This window comes from Pyrgilauda ruficollis, unplaced genomic scaffold (genome assembly GCF_017590135.1).
Source record: "Pyrgilauda ruficollis isolate IOZ18807 unplaced genomic scaffold, ASM1759013v1 scaffold129, whole genome shotgun sequence".
NCBI classification, from domain to species: Eukaryota; Metazoa; Chordata; class Aves; order Passeriformes; family Passeridae; genus Pyrgilauda; species Pyrgilauda ruficollis.
This window is the reverse complement of record NW_024511321.1, coordinates 748238-764870: the sequence shown is the minus strand read 5'-3', so window position 1 is coordinate 764870 and position 16633 is coordinate 748238. Positions and strand designations below refer to the sequence as shown.

Here is a 16633-nt window from a genome sequence, read left to right as displayed (position 1 = left end):
TCTTCCCCCAGAGGGGGCTGGCACTGCCCAGGCTCCCCAGGAATGGGCACAGCCCCGAGGCTGCCAGAGCTCCAGGAGCTGCCAGGGATCCCAGGCTGGGATTGTTGGGGGTCTGGGCAGGGCCAGGAGCTGCCCTGGCTGATCCCTGTGGGTCTCTCCCAGCCCAGCAGATCTGTGATTCCATGAAAATAAAACATCTGACAGCAGAATCATTTCAGAGCTTCCTCTCTGATGGAGTATCACAGGCAGAATGCAGAACAAGAGGCCATCCCAGTCTGGCTGAATCCCTTAAATCCCACATTTCTCACCTTGGGAGGCAGTGGGGGTGGCCCAGCTCGCTTTAGAGTTGATCTGCAATGAAAAGAGCAGCAGTTGTGTGAGTTACACCAAAGCCAGAACTCCTTGAGGACTGGAAATAAGATGAACCAGAGGCACAGAAAAGGCAGAGCAGAGCTTTGCACACACAGGGTTAAACTAGAAATGCAAGAGCAGGGGAGAAGCTCATTAATCTCGTTAGAAGTGTTGGTGTTTAATGAACTCCTGTTCATTAATAAATACCAGTGTTACAGAGCAATCTGTGGGGAAGGATATTTGAAGTTTGTAAATCAATTCAGGGACTGGATCTGAGGCTGGAAGGACTTTAGAGAGGGCCTGGAGTGCCAGGACAAGGGGGAATGGTTTTAAGCTGGAAAAGGGCAGATTTAGGTGAGATATTGGGAAGAAAATCTTCCCTGTGAGGGTGGGGAGGCCCTGGCACAGGGTGCCCAGAGCAGCTGTGCCTGCCCCTGGATCCCTGGCAGTGCCCAAGGCCAGGCTGGACAGGGCTTGGAGAAATTTGGGATAGTGGAAGGTGTCCCTGCCCATGGCAGGGGGTGGAACAAGATGATTTTTAATGTTCCTTCCAACCAAACCATTCTGGGATTCCAGTCTGCAGCCTTGCTTTGGGATCAGACAAACATTGGGACACCTGAGCTGTGCAGGATCATCCTGTCCCAGCCAGGCCTTGCTCATGATGGATTCATCACCATAAAATCTGCTTTTAGGTGTCAGGCACTTCCACAGGGACTAAGATAACTCAGGGAGGAGAGCAGGGGAGGAAGCAGAGCTTTGGGATTTCTCCTGAGGATCAGGGAAGGAGCCAAGAGAGCAGCCAGCCCTCACTGGGTGAGGTCAAAGCCTCCTGCAGCATTTTGAGGGAACAGGTTTTGGAGCAGAGCAAGTGTACAGGAAGGAGATTCACTCACTCTTCAACATCTTCACTCCCATCTCCAAATTTTGTGAGCAGTCCCCTAAGGCAGAATGTTTATAAAATTAAGAGCTCAGCTCTGAGGTCAACACGTGCAACTCAACCCATCCCTGATGTCACTGAGTTTCACAACAAGCATCTCCCAGCCCTTTCCAAAACAAATAATCCTCTGTACTAAATTCCACTCTCTGAGGTCCTTTCCTTCTCCTCACCCCCTAAAAATCACTGGATTCTCTTCCACACCATCAGCTTTCACTTCCCTACCTGGCATTTCAAATATTGTTGAAATGTCTAACAACAGTATAATAAAAAAAGAGAAAAAAAGAACAGAGGAAGTTACTGGGAGACAAATGGAGAAAAGCCTTTAAAGGGAAGTTTCCTTATTTATACATATACACAAAAGACCCAGACTGTTTCCCAATACAGTTAGAATTTTTGTTTCAAAGCCACTCCAGGGACAACAACAAAAAAAAAAAAAAAGAAATTGTGACTAGAGGATCAAAGCAACACTGAAAATGTAACCTTGAAGAAAAAAAACAAACAAACAACTTGATAAAATTTTGCAAAATGGCAATTTTCAAGCTCTTTCTTTAAAGGGCAATGACCAGGAAAACCCAGCCAAATTTGGATTAATGTGAAATATCCCTGCAAGTCACTTCTGAGGGAAAGCAGCAGACCAACTGGAACTATTAAAAATGTAAAGGAGAAAAAGTTGCCTTTTTTTTTTTTTTTTTTTTCTGGAAGGTTCTTGTTGCCCAGAGCAGCTGTGGCTGCCCCTGGATCCCTGGCAGTGCCCAAGGCCAGGCTGGACAGGGCTTGGAGCAGCCTGGGATGGTGGAAGGTGTCCCTGCCCATGGCAGAGGGTGGAATTAGATGGGTTTTAATGTCCCAACCCAAAACTTTCTAGGATTCTATGAAAACATCAATAAAAACCACCTCTATAATGCAGGACATTTTTACAAAAGTAATTTTAAAATGGAAGGAACCAGTTCTGCTATTCCCCTTCCCAGTCAAATAATTCCTCAGTCAAAGATATCCCTCAGCATCCACTCTGACAAAAGGCAGAGGGCATGAAAAGCAAGGACCCCCAGCACACATCCTCTCTGCACATCCCAGGGATTACTCACAACTGCTGGGACAGAGGAGTTATGCATTTCCTGTTTATCTTTCCAACTGGAAGTGGTTTCCAAGTGAGCAGCACGGATCCCCCATCCAGGACTGCTGTCCCTGCCCTCCTTCCCAATGAATCTGTACCTATTTATTGATTTACAGCCCTGGGAATGTTTGCTGCAGCTTTAGCACAGCCTGCTGCAGACAAAGCCACAGGACAGGATCAAATCCCTGAGTCCCTGTGCCAGGAGGAGCTTCCCTCCCTCCTTCCCTCCCTCCCTGCTGGACCCCACAGATTCCAGCTGTCTGCAGAAAATCCAGCAAGGCTTCAATGCACAGCTCAGCAGGGTCACACAAACAAACCCAGGGCACAGGGAGGGGAGGGAAACAGGGCAGGGGAGAGCCAGAGCCCCCCAAAGTTCAGCCCCAGAGCCCCCAAACTCCTGCTCCAACGAGACTGGGAGCAGGAAAACCAGGATGCTTTAAAAGGCTCAAATCCTGGCAATCTCCCCCAGCTTTCCAGGGGGCTGTAATGTCAGCTGACAGCTTATGCAAGACTTTTATCTGCAGCAAAAAAAGCCAGAGAAATCCACTGTCTGCTGCTGAGTTCCAAATAAAGTTGGGAAACAGGCTTTTTGAGCTGAGCAATGGTTTGAGCCCAGATATCATCTCTGCCTACATCTGAAGCTCCACACTCCTGACTGCAAATCCTTTAAAGACAGAATCCACTTTTTAGCAGCAAAAAGAAGGTACACACCTAAAAAAAATCACTCCTAACTTGGAGGGAGTTGTGCTCCTGTACTTCAGGCCTGCTTTATCCCACGGAAACCAGCTACAAACACATCCTTCCCTAAAACATTTCACCCCAAAACACTCCCTGGCTGGTTATAAATTCCCCCAGAGCAGGAGGAGTGGTGCAGTGTTACTGAGCTTGGTAAAAGTCAACATTCAGAACTGGTTTCTCCTTCCCCTTCTCGAGCTCAGGGCTGGGCTCAGGCCTTGTCACAGGATGTCACAACCACAGGCACAGCTCAGAAGAGAAGTGTGAGGCCAGAGCAGGATCCTGAACCCAGCTCTGCTGCAGGAAATTCACTGTGGCTGTGTTATGTCACTGTCCTGGCCGTGCATTTACACTTCACTTCCCACCTACAAACTTCAAACAAGCTGCTGGTGGTGGTTAAAAGAGATTAAAAGTCACTCTGAAAGAGAACTGACCAAGCACCTGCAGAAGGAGGGCTGCACACTGGGTAATATCTCTTTAATTTATCAATATTATGGTGGATCAGGGCTTATGGTTTGATTTTTTTAACATATCTCATTTTTCTTTCAGTTTCATAATAAGTCACAGAAATAAAAGCTGGTTTTATTGTACTTACTTGTTGCTTCCATCAACAAAAGGATTCCAATGTGAAGCAAAGTCACTGCCAGCTGCCACAACCTGAAGATGCAGAAATTGTCATTTTATTTCCCCCTGTCCAACTAAACTATCTTAAATCACCTTATCCACCACACACGAAGAGGCCTGATGGATTTCCAGCCCTGCAGGACAATCCACAAGCAGTAACATCAAATTCCAAAGAGAAATAACATCTTACAATCTAAAAATTTATATATTCTTCTTAAGAGTTAAAAGCAGCACCAGGAAATGGTGTAATGTCCAGATCAAGCAGCAATAAATAACAGGAAAACAAAAACTGATGGTGAAAAATCCAGTAAGGGTCACTTGGGGACCTTTAAAAACGTTTTTCCAGCAAGCTGCTAAGAGTTGAACCAAAAATATTGAAGATACTGTGATTTTAATAAATGAACTTATTTTATTTATACCAAACTTGTCCTTACCATTTCATCCCGAGCTTCTGTTTCTTTCCGTAGGGGGGGTTCAAATTGCAGCTTATCAACTAGAAAATGTAAGAATTTCATCATTAATACACACAATCTTGCACTGGGATTCTTTCAGTGCTCACTGCAGTGAAATGCAGGTAGGAACAGAGGTAAATCTTGTGTACACAACTCTGAATTTGCCTCTCAAAGGAGCAGCACTTCACTATCAGCCTCATTGTCTGAGTGCCTGAATTTGCAAATATGAAACCCACAAGAAAGGCCAAAAGCAAATACCAAGTCACAGAAACGTAACTATTTAACCACTTGTCACTGTGAAATGCATGTGAAAGAGGAGAAAAAGGCTCTTCAAGAGCAAATTTCCCAGAGTGTGATGGAGCTGCCAGTATTGGCGCTACCAAAGGCTTTTGATCAAACCTGCAGATAAAACCATTTCTACCCTTAGCATTTCAGCTTAGATCCATCAGAGTAAATAAACTAAATAGTAAAAATAAATAAATAAACTAAGTAACTGTAAATAAACAACTATCAGAGTAGTTTATTAATATTAATGTTAATTTTAGTTTTTAATAATTATTGTCGAAGATTGACATGCTGCTTGTCCACAGTTTGCTTCCCAAATGGAAAAATATTTTTGGGAAATGACCCCAGAGGCAAACCACCCCCCAGAAAAGGGGAAAGCAGAGCAGAACTCACAGTTGATCTCTGATGCTGTCCTCTCTGCCCGGACGTTCCTGTTGGTGGAGCGGATGGTGTGGCGGATGACGGAGTGAGGCTGCGGGGACGGCAGGGACAGGTGAGGCAAAAACCAACAGGAACAGGAGCAGCTGCTGTTCCAGCTCCAGTTTTAGATTCCCAAAGCAAAGCAGGGCTATTTAAAGTGCCACTTTTAACAAAAGGCAGAGAATAAAAAAGATGTTCTCACCTCAAAATCGTCATCGTCCACTTCGCCGTAGTGGGTGTGGTTCTCGGGGTTGTTGACTTTGTCCAACAGCTCAACTGCTAAAGACCTGGAGAGACCAGGCTGCCCCACAAAGCTGTGCTGTAACCACAGGAAAAAACACAAAAAAAGAAGTTTTAAATGGAATTAATATGATAAGTTTCAGTAATAAACATTCAGTAGTGTTACTGATTTATTTTTTGTGCTTTCACTGTTATTTTAGTGACTCCTTAATGCTGGATTTTCTAAGAACATCAATATGGAAACACCACGTTCTGGGCCACTTGCAAATTAAACTTGAGTCAAACAAATAATTACACCTGAACTTCATTTTTTATATCAGTAGTTCAGAGCTTGGGAAAGCACAGATACATCAAGAGCTGCTGAAATTTTTGGGAGTCAGAAAAGTCCAACTTCTCCACAGCTCCAAGGCCAAGGCAGCTCCTTGCAGGAAGGCCAAGGTTGAGAACATGAAGCCAATTTCTGTAATTGGCCAAAAATTGTATAAAACTGTGTAAAAATACTGAACAAAATCCACTTGCTAACAGCTGATCAACGTGTTTTTCCTTCAGATTTCACCACCTGAATTGTAAGATTTAAAAAAATTGGTTTCCCTTTGGTCTCCTACTGATCTGTTCCTCATTTTGAAGCAAAAGATCCCTTCCTGAGGTCACCAAAGGTCCCAAGTCACTTACAGAGAGAAGTCTGTCTGCTGTTGGTCTCTTCTTTGGATTTTTTGTAAGTGCTATTTTTACAAAATTATGGAATGTTGCTGACCTTAAAGAAAAAAGAGGGTTTATGTTAAATTTTTCAAGGTATTATTGATTTTAAGATAGTTGCTAAACAGATTACAAGAGGGTGTGATAAAGTAGAACACTGTGCAGGTATCTCAACCTCAGGTTTGAATAATTACATTTCCAAGTTAACAAAATAAGGAAAAAACCCCATTTGATTCATGGAACTTGCATGGAAAACATTTTGGTACAGGAAACAAACCAAGAATGGCACCAGGAATTTCTGACAGGGCAAAAGAAACCAGGAAAGGATTAAACCATTCCCTGTCACAATGACAGGGGCAAGGGCCCCATGACAGGAATCAAGGGGAAAGAATAAAGATTTGTCTTCTAGAACATACAAAGAGCACCAAAGAAGGGTCTCTTCTTCAATAATAACAAATATTTTTGCCCTTTATCTATAAAATCTTAAGGCATTTTCCGTTTTAGGGGAGGCTCCTCCTTCCTCAGCAGACACCTGGCTTTCCAAACCAAAACACATAAAAAATGCAAGATTTCAGCAGACTGATGCCTTAAAGACAGCCATGAAAACAGCCACTGAGTGATGGAATCTCAGTCTGAGTTTCTCCTTCTGAGCTCCAGAGAAGCTTCAGCTGAATCCTCACAGTTCCAGCTGGGACTCAGGGAGGTGCTGGAGGCAGAGGAGCCCCCAGGGCACAAACCTCATGGGGTGCAGGTCGAACATGGGTGGCTGCAGCTCTGCCAGCTCGATGGCAGTGATGCCCACGGCCCAGATGTCGCACAGCTGGTTGTACCCCCCGTTCTTCTCCACCGCCGCCACCTCGGGGGCCATCCTGCAAAAGCAACACCTCCTTCAGGTTCTCTCCAAGGAGAGCTGCACAACTGTGCATGTGCATACAAAATATGCATTAAATATCAAGTATTAATAAAATAAAATCAAAGAAAATTAAATATAATAAATAATGTATTTTCTTTTGTTTCATTTTATGTTATTTTATTTTATTTTATAAAATACAAAAATTTTATAAAATTTTATAAAATAAAATATTAAATGAAATTAAATTCACAGAATCCCTGGGTTGGAAGAGACATATATACATATAAATAAAATAAGAAATAAATAAAATATTATACACACTTTTATGTGCACGTACTGGATGTCTGTGACAGTGATTTATAATTTAAAGTAACTCATATTGCCCCCCAAGAAAGAAAGAAGGGAGGTGGGGGGGAATGAAAAGGAGGAATATATATGTATAATGTGTGTATGTATGTATATAAAATATATATATGTGTGTGTGTGTAATATATATATAATATATATATGTACAATGTATATATAATATATATATGTACAATGTGTGTATATATATGTATATATGTATAATATACAAATATTTTTATGTCTAACAGAGTAAGTTAAGGATTTTATGCTTAGATTGGGTTTTGATCATTACAGAAATACTTTAAAAGTTTTTATCAATACTTTAATAAAAACTTAATTTATTTTAATAGAACTTAAAAATTATTTTTAAAATTAAAACTTTATTAATATTTTATTAATAATTTTAACATTTTTATTGATGTATACATAAAACGTTACACATTAATTTTAGCTATACACTTGTACATTTTTATGTCTAGTGGAGTAAGTTAAGGATTTTATGTTCAGACTGGGTTTTGATCACTGCAGAAATACTTTTGAAGTTTTTATTAATGTATACATAAAACATTACACACTAATTTAAGCTATACACTTATGATGATTGAATTTGCTTCAATATTATTCTACAAAGTATGTATTTCAAGAGTTTGGATTTGGTTGGTTTTTTTTTTCCTAAAGTTCTGGAAATATCTTGGATCTAAGGACAATTAATATGAACTTTGTGTGTTTTACACAGTGGGTATAACCTATTGAAATGTCTGAACACAAACTAAGGGACACAAAATAAATGTGCTGAATACAACATCACAAAAACGAACAGGAAACAAAGCAAAAAAAGTCACATTGAAGAGCAAGGTAGGGACACAAAGCACTCAAAAGCTCCTTATGGATTTAAATAAGCATCTTAGGAGGGGGATGTAACTGGATCACCTCTGGACACAGAGGTGGTTATTTGCATATGATCATTTGCATATCATTATCTGCATATTAAATGCTGCCTTGCGCAGCCATTAATCAGTAGGGATAATTAAAAGATAGTCTGAAAATCTGGTTTTCTTTCTGCACAAAAACCAGTTTTCATCACTGTTTTAGTCACTAAAAATGTAAGGCTGAGAAACTAAATAACCATTGGTATCCCCCAAAAAGGGAGAACATTCTGCAGAAATAAATGTGGGAGAAACAACAGCCCTGCCTCAAATATCAAGTAGCTTTTGTTACAGCAACAACAGATCAGTGCTTCCCAGATTTTTACCCTTTGGGCATTTGACTTGGAAGAAAGAGAATTTATGCAATTTCTATAGACATGTGCGTGTGTTTGAGGATTTTTGGCATAAATACAGGCTCAGCTTTGCAGCACAGCAACCAAAGTGGTTTCTTACCAGTAAGGTGTGCCAATAAAGGATTTCCTCTTTGCAATAGTGGCTGTTATTTTTGCTGCTACCCCAAAGTCAGCTGGAAAATAAAATCAAACCATCAGAGCCTTAAAATCACAGCTGAAGACCCCAATGTTACAGTGCTATGAAAGAACAATCATGTGTCTCATCCAAATTAAAAATTCATTAGGGAAACAGCTGAAGATTAATAACAGGATCATTAAAGCCTTCAATGACATGACTTCAAATCAAAGAATTTTCTTTCTACACACAGTTCCTCTCTTAGATAATTTTTTCCATCTCACAATACATCAACCAGAATTTTTGGATGTTCAATTTAAGGGGAAAAACAGCATCATGCCTTGGAAAAGGCACCTTTTGTGTGTTATTTATGGAGGGACTGATGGGGCAGCTGTTCTCTGCCCTGGACACTGTCTAGGGACCAATCATCCCTTGCCCCCAGAAACCTCAAACATCAGGTGGTCCTGCAGAGCCAAAAATCATTGAAATCCATTTGATTTTGATTGATTGGTGGCATGAAAGCTGGAGGATAACTTGGGAAAATGCAAGCAGGCAAAAGGCAGGTACCCCTGAGCATGCCAAGTTTAATGCAGGGAGTCAAGGTTTTACTCCTATTTTTCCTTCTTTAAAAAGCTCTCCTTTCCCAACACAGCATTCCTGCTTCCCCACAGGGGTATGGAGGTTGAACTAAGGCACAACTGCCCTGATTCCAGAGATGGTGACATCAGGATGGTGATATCCATGGGATGGTGACATCCATGGGATGGTGACACCCCATGGCAGCTTCTCCCTGCAGACCTGGGAGTTTTCCTCTCCTCCACCTTTGTGGAATTGCCCAACACCACACACAGAGCCAGGATCAGATCCCACTTTTCCACAGGCTGCCCCAAACAGCTCTGAGGGATAAAAACTGACATCCAGGTAATGCCAGCCTGGCAAATTCCAAGAAAGTCTGGGAGGCTTAAAGGCTCAGTGGTTGAATAATGAAATTATCTATAATTTCTTCACAGAATAAAAACTGCTCATCTCCTACACAGCCTAGCCATGGACACACACTTTGTCATCACCTTCTAGCACCATCTATTGCCCCAAATAATCATGGAATCACTTAGGTTGGAAAACACCTTTGAATGATGGAGTCCAGCACTGCCCCATGTCCCCCAGTGCCACAGCCACACGGCTCCATAAATGAAATTAAATCCATATTACAGAACTCAGGCAACTCACCCAATTTAACGTCTCCATGGTCTGTTAGGAGAATGTTTGCACCCTAAAACAAAATGAATTCAAAATCTTTATCAGAAATATTTTTCCTGCACTTGGAACTGTAAGAGAAATTTCTCAAGGTTCCAAGTTACCTTTATATCTCTGTGCATTTTGCCCTTCATGTGTAAATAAGCAAGACCCTGGAAATAAAAGACACAATTAATTATTCTGCCATTTATTAACATCCTACAAAGCCAATTCTGTTTAACAAATTTAATTTTCTCAATATATTTGATTTGGAAATTGAGACATTTGAGATTTGCAGATAAGGGAAGATTCATCTTGTATTTCTTTGCTATCAGCAGTCACAAAATGAATTTTATTTATCTGGTTGCAGTATTTTACCCCCACACATGATCAAATTTACCACAACAGGGCAGTCAGGCAGTTCAATATTTAAGCAAAAATTTGCACTATATCACACTGGAATTTCTTTTTCAATTTTATTTACAGTATGGAAAATAACAGATTACCCTGGTTAATTTGTGTCTGCTTGATTCCCAACAGAAGTGCTGGAATTGAACTAATTATTCTGTATCTACTTTATTTACATGGAATAAACACTTTATTGTGCACCTGCAGAAGTACAGTACCTGTAGAGTTTCTCTGCACACATAAGCAATTTGCAACTCTGACAGAGGTCCTGTTACTGGAAATAAAGATGCAAAAATTAAATTTACAACACAGAGCACATAAATAACACTGTGGAACAGCCAAAAAGTGGTTTGTCCATGCCAAAGTTAAAGGCTGGTTTTACATGATCTGTATTGTGCACTGAGCTGAAAAGAGGGGTTTGTTTGCTTGTTTTACAGAAAGGCTTTCTGTAAAAAATACCCCAACAGCACCACCACAGAAAACAATACCCACAGTGAGAAGAAAACCTGTTTTCACTGAATTAATTCTTATTTTATGAGTGATTTTGTAGTACTCTGCTATTGTCAGGAAACTAAAAGTGGCATCTGCTAATATTTTAATATTAGAAATGGGAATGTTTCATATCAGGGACTGTCTAAGGGGCTTGGAATTGTTTTAAAGGATTAAAATTTTTGTATTTGTACTAAATAATTTTAAAATAAAGCAGAAAGAGTTCAGGCATCCAAAAACTCAGTGTTATCATTTAAAGGCACAGCAAGTCCCTAACTGTTTTTCCAACAACTCCAATAAATTATTCTACAGCATCAACAACTCCAGATGAAACTTCAGGAAGGAAAATAATACAGGAGTGGGATGGTATTTCACAGGGGCAGGAATAAAGAGTCATTTTTCCCCTTTAAAGATCAAATTTTGAGATTTCCCAATGAAAACTCCTTTCTCACCCCCATATCCAACTGTTCTTCCATAAAATGTCAAATATTAAATGTCAGATATTATGTCAATATTAAAATGTCAATATTATAAATATTAAAAATACTGGTCACTTTATCTGGAATGAACTCCCAATATCTATTGACTGCAGCTAAAAATCACTGTTTATGCCTCCCAAAAAACCCCACATCCAGTGCCAACCATTCCCTGTAGGTTTATTATTTATTTTTCTTTTTGCAGAAAGCTTCCCAAAGTAAAAAATGTGAAAATAATTGGCCAAGTACCGTGGTAAATGTCCTGGAGGGATCCCCCACCACAGTATTCCATGCATATCCACAGCTTCTCACGGCTACCAAAACAAAATTAAAACACAGGCATCAGAAGCTGATTGATCTGGATGAAGAACATCATAATTTAAATTATTTTCTATTAGTCTTGATCACCCTCTGTTAAAAATACATTCTGATACATGATCAGCAGTTACACTGGTATTAAGACAAATTCTTGTGTCATTAATATAAATTCTCATGTTATCAATATAAAAATATTGATAAAAATTATAAAAATATAATTTTCACCAATCAAAAGTTTTATTCCAAAGTCCCTGAGAAATATTTAAACATCATTAAACATAAAAGGTGGTGCTTAACTCTACAACAAAACACCTGAGGTTTACCTGCTATCAGCAAAATTCAGTGTGATTAAATACCACACTAGACTCAGTGTTTCAATCTTAAACTGAAATTACATCATTGTATCTAAAAAACTCTTCATGCCCTCCAAAGTGCAGAAGTAGAAATTCAGAATTAGAAATTAGAAATTTAATTCCAGTTGAGTCCATTTGGGCTGCAGGGATTATTTAAATGCAGCCCTCCAAGAAAAAAGATGAAGTCTCATAGAAAAAAGACCAAGCAGGCAAAGTGCAGATTTATATCCCCACAGAGCCAATTGATAAATGGCAGAGTTGCACAGAAATGGAGAATTTTCCCAGATTTCCTGTATAATATTCAATATTTTCCTGTATAATATTTAATGGAAGGTGCAGGGAGCTGACACCACCTTGGCTCTGCCTCTGTTACACCAGAACTGTGAGAAATGTTATTACCAGCAGCTCGGGTTTTTAACTCCCCAGCCATACTTTCATAGCCCAGACAACTCTAATTAAATAAAATATCCAAAGGCAATTCTGCTCTAGAGAAATAATGAGCTGCTTTTATATTAGAACTGATAAATGTGTGAGTAGGACTGGATATGTTGCAAGACTCTCCAAGGGAAATGTTTCTTTCTGTTCCTAGTGATAAAAATATTCCAGCCATTTGGCCAGCAGAGAAAACACAATATTAGTCACTTTTGTTTTTTAGAGCCAATTGGGTTGGCTTTAAAAAATATCAACAACAAAAAACCAAGGGCAAATCAACCTCTGGAAGAAGATTTAATGAGAATACAGGACTAAACCAGACTGGGATTGTTTTAGGAGAGAACCAGCAGGAATATTGATAGAAAAAGGGGGATTTACCTGAGATAACTCCCAAAATAGGCGACTATGTTGCAATGTTTGCATTCTTTAACCATATATATCTCCTGCTGGATCAGTGAGAAGTCATCTCCTGAAAAACAGGAAGCAGCCAGGGTTACATGATGAATGTTCAGAGAGCTCTGGAGGGATGCACAGAATTTGGGAAAACATTCCAAGGGTCTGGATCCTGGCCAAAGCCTTGAGCACACCAGCCCATCACCCAGCTGGACTCCTTGTGCTGTGCTTTGCTGGGGTGCTGGGTTTTGGATTCTTTGTTCTACCTCTGTTAAGGTCAGGATCAAAGGCACTCGAGATGATGGTTCAGGTTCAGGCTCAGGTGTTTATCAGTTCTTATCTCTGTCACAGTCTCACAAACCCTGAGTTCTGCAGCACTTCACTCTGACAAACTAAAAATGGAGCCCCATCTCTCTCTCTACAAGGCCTTTTAGGGATAAACTGTCCAATTAAGAAATGACACCTCAATTATTTTCACTTTTAACCAAACAACCAACCACCCCTGCCTGCAATGGGGACTTTTTTATCCAATTACACAAAACCACCCAAACCCCTGGAGAAGAAGGAGCAGCCTCCAACCCTAAAACCTCCATCTTGCTTTATATATATATATTATACTATTCTAAAACCCCAAACTCTAAGTTTCCCACCCTGTGATATCACACTCTTCTAATCAACTCCACACCCACAATCCCAGTTCTGTCATTCCATTTTGGAAGCTTCTCCACAGGCTCAGGTCAATGCAGTGTTCTCCTGGGGGTCAGAGCCTGGCAGCACAGAAACTCTGAAATTCTCAGCATCCAGAACTCCAACAGTGAGGCACAAATATTTTTTGAAGCCCAGGAGAGCAGGGCTGGCACAAATATTTCTTGAAGACCACCAGAGCTGGTGGCCTGAGAGTGACCAGGAGTTCAGAGAGCTCCAGGAAAGCAGCACAGGGATCCAGGGAGGGACAGGAGGAAATTCAAAATTGAATTTTTAAGGTTTGTTTCCACCCAGCTGCTCCCAGCACAAGGCTCCCAACAGTGAGGACTGCTGAATTCCAGAGCCTGGAAAGAGTGGAGCCCACGTTCCACAGGCTGGTTATGAGGAATATTTCATTCCCAAGGGACCTGGATGGAGCATATGAGCCTGCACACCCACTCAGCTGACTCAGAGCTCAGGAGGGGGGGTTGGGTGATTGTGCACATTGGCACATCCTAAAGATTTATTTTTTTTTGGGTGAAAAAATCCATTATGAGCACAGCATGTTCTGCCACTCTAACATAAAAGGATAATTTCTTATAAATTAAAAAAGCAATAATTTCAGAGATGCATTTTCTGTTTGTATTTATACAGATAATAAATCCCCTTCAGAGAATTTCCAAGCAGAGAATGGTCTCCCCAGAATCCTGAACTCAAACCCTGCAGCTCTGCTTTATTTTATATATTATTAACTTTTTTCATCCTTTGACATGGAAGGACAAAGGGGAATGGTTTTAAGCTGAAGAAAGGGATATTTAGATGGGATATGAGGAAGAAATTCTTGGCTAGGAGGGTGGCAAGCCCTGGCACAGGGTGCCCAGAGCAGCTGTGGCTGCCCCTGGATCCCTGGCAGTGCCCAAGGCCAGGTTGGACAGGGCTTGGAGCAGCCTGGGACAGTGGAAGGTGTCCCTGCCCATGGCTGGGGGTGGCACTGGGATGAGCTTTAATGTCCCTTGCAACCCAAATTATTCTGGGATGTTTACTTTTGTTTCAAGTTTCCCCAGTAAAATTCCCTCCTATATTAAAGTCAGGGATGTCCAACCCAGAAAACATGAAGAGCTTTATCCTGCTCCCTTTAATTTAGATGATTTTGACAAGTCCAAGAGGACTCAAGCACTGGTGTAAATTGAATTCTTCATGTGTTTATTTAAGTAGCAGCACAGCTAATATTTTTTAATAACCTCTTTTAAAACAGATGTTTATGTTTGCTGAGCTGTGAGGCAGCTTCCCTGAGAACTGTGTCACTGGCAAAAGAAGTACCAGTGTGTTATAAAAGAAATTATCACAGCCTTTATGTCCCAGTGACTGCCAGGCTTTCATTTAAGAAAAAAAACTACAAAATACAAAGGTAAAAGGGAACCCACTCACAGAAACCCACCTCTGACTGATTTAAGTAAATCCTCAAGGGGTTCTTGATGTTGAATTACATGAAGAAACACTTCACTGGGGTAGGAAAACAGTAGTAGAGAAGTTTCAAATGTCAAGAGGCTTTTTATAAACATCAGTAGTACTCTTTTAACCAATGAAAAAGAGAAAAGGCAACACAATTTCCATAAAATTAGCACAGATTTCACACTGGGCTTGGTTTAGAGGTTCCTTGCAGCTACAGCTTTGCTTGGATTCACACATAAATTATCACAGTGAGTGAAGGACTCCTGAGTTTAGAGAATCATGGATTGGGTTGGAAGGGAACTTAAATCCCATCCCATCCCACCCCTGCCATGGCAGGGACACTTCCACTGTCCCAGGCAGCTCCAAGCCCCAAAGTCCAGCCTGGCCTTGGGCACTGCCAGGGATCCAGGGGCAGCCACAGCTGCTCTGGGAATTCCATCCCAGCCCCTCCCCACCCTCCCAGCCAGGAATTCCTTCCCAATATCTACCTTAAATCTACCCTCTCCCAGTTTAAAGCCATTCCCCCTTGTCCTGTCCCTCCAGGCCTTTGTTTAAAGTCCCTCTCATTCATTTTTGTAAGATTCTTTAACTCAAGCTTAAATCTCATGGATTCATTCCTCCCAGTTTTCCAACAATCTTCCTAAAGGAAATCATTGAATTCTCTCAGACAAAACTGGAGCATTTTGAAACTATTCAAGTATTTTCAAGAAAATCAAATCTGAATAAGATTGAAAGCAAAATCCTCCCACCCCACACTGAAAAAATTCCATCTTTCTCCCCTACCCGCTGTCCATGAGCTCAGAGGATCCAATGCCAAATGCCAGTGGCCTCTTCAAACCAAAGAATCCTTGAAATGTCAGCTGCAGCCTTTCAGCACAGCTGAATCCTGACCTGTTGGAACCCTGGACGCTGAGAATTTCAGACTTTCTGTGCTGACAGACTCTGACCCACAAGAGAACACTGCATTGACCTGGGGCCTGGAGAAGCTTCCAAAATGGAATGACAGAACTGGGATTGTGGGTGTGGAGTTGATTAGAAGTGTGTGATATCACAGGTAGAAAACTTAAGAGTTGAAGGTTTTAAACAATTTCCATAAAATTAGCACAGATTTCACACTGGGCTTGGTTTAGAGGTTCCTTGCAGCTACAGCTTCGCTTGGATTCACATAAGTTATCACAGTGAGTGAAGGATTCCTGAGTTTAGAGAATCATGGATTGGGTTGGAAGGGAACTTAAATCCCATCCCATCCCACCCCTGCCATGGCAGGGACACTTCCACTGTCCCAGGCAGCTCCAAGCCCCAAAGTCCAGCCTGGCCTTGGGCACTGCCAGGGATCCAGGGGCAGCCACAGCTGCTCTGGGAATTCCAGCCCAGCCCCTCCCCACCCTCCCAGCCAGGAATTCCTTCCCAATATCTACCTTAAATCTACCCTCTCCCAGTTTAAAGCCATTCCCCCTTGTCCTGTCCCTCCAGGCCTTTGTTTAAAGTCCCTCTCATTCATTTTTATAAGATTCTTTAACTCAAGCTTAAATCTCATGGATTCATTCCTCCCAGTTTTCCAACAATCTTCCTAAAGGAAATCATTGAATTCTCTCAGACAAAACTGGAGCATTTTGAAACTATTCAAGTATTTTCAAGAAAATCAAATCTGAATAAGATTGAAAGCAAAATCCTCCCACCCCACACTGAAAAAATTCCATCTTTCTCCCCTACCCGCTGTCCATGAGCTCAGAGGATCCAATGCCAAATGCCAGTGGCCTCTTCAAACCAAAGAATCCTTGAAATGTCAGCTGCAGCCTTTCAGCACAGCTGAATCCTGACCTGTTGGAACCCTGGATGCTGAGAATTTCAGAGTTTCTGTGCTGACAGACTCTGACCCACAAGAGAACACTGCATTGACCTGGGGCCTGGAGAAGCTTCCAAAATGGAATGACAGAACTGGGATT

The 16633-nt window shown here is 41.2% G+C and overlaps 1 protein-coding gene across 1 annotated transcript in view; it reads right to left on the bottom strand.

Moving 5' to 3' along the window:
- The window catches only part of MAP4K5 (mitogen-activated protein kinase kinase kinase kinase 5), a 57734-nt gene that overhangs the window by 14438 nt on the left and 26663 nt on the right, over positions 1-16633 (bottom strand). The window contains exons 3-16 of the mRNA XM_041458512.1: positions 12537-12627; positions 11305-11369; positions 10309-10364; positions 9808-9855; positions 9677-9719; positions 8435-8507; positions 6592-6723; positions 5831-5912; positions 5121-5237; positions 4892-4970; positions 4196-4254; positions 3733-3794; positions 1245-1289; positions 309-351 (exon numbers count right to left, since the gene is read on the bottom strand). Of these exons, the coding sequence (XP_041314446.1) occupies positions 309-351; positions 1245-1289; positions 3733-3794; positions 4196-4254; positions 4892-4970; positions 5121-5237; positions 5831-5912; positions 6592-6723; positions 8435-8507; positions 9677-9719; positions 9808-9855; positions 10309-10364; positions 11305-11369; positions 12537-12627 (995 nt within the window). The remainder of the gene's footprint in view (positions 1-308; positions 352-1244; positions 1290-3732; positions 3795-4195; positions 4255-4891; positions 4971-5120; positions 5238-5830; positions 5913-6591; positions 6724-8434; positions 8508-9676; positions 9720-9807; positions 9856-10308; positions 10365-11304; positions 11370-12536; positions 12628-16633) is intronic.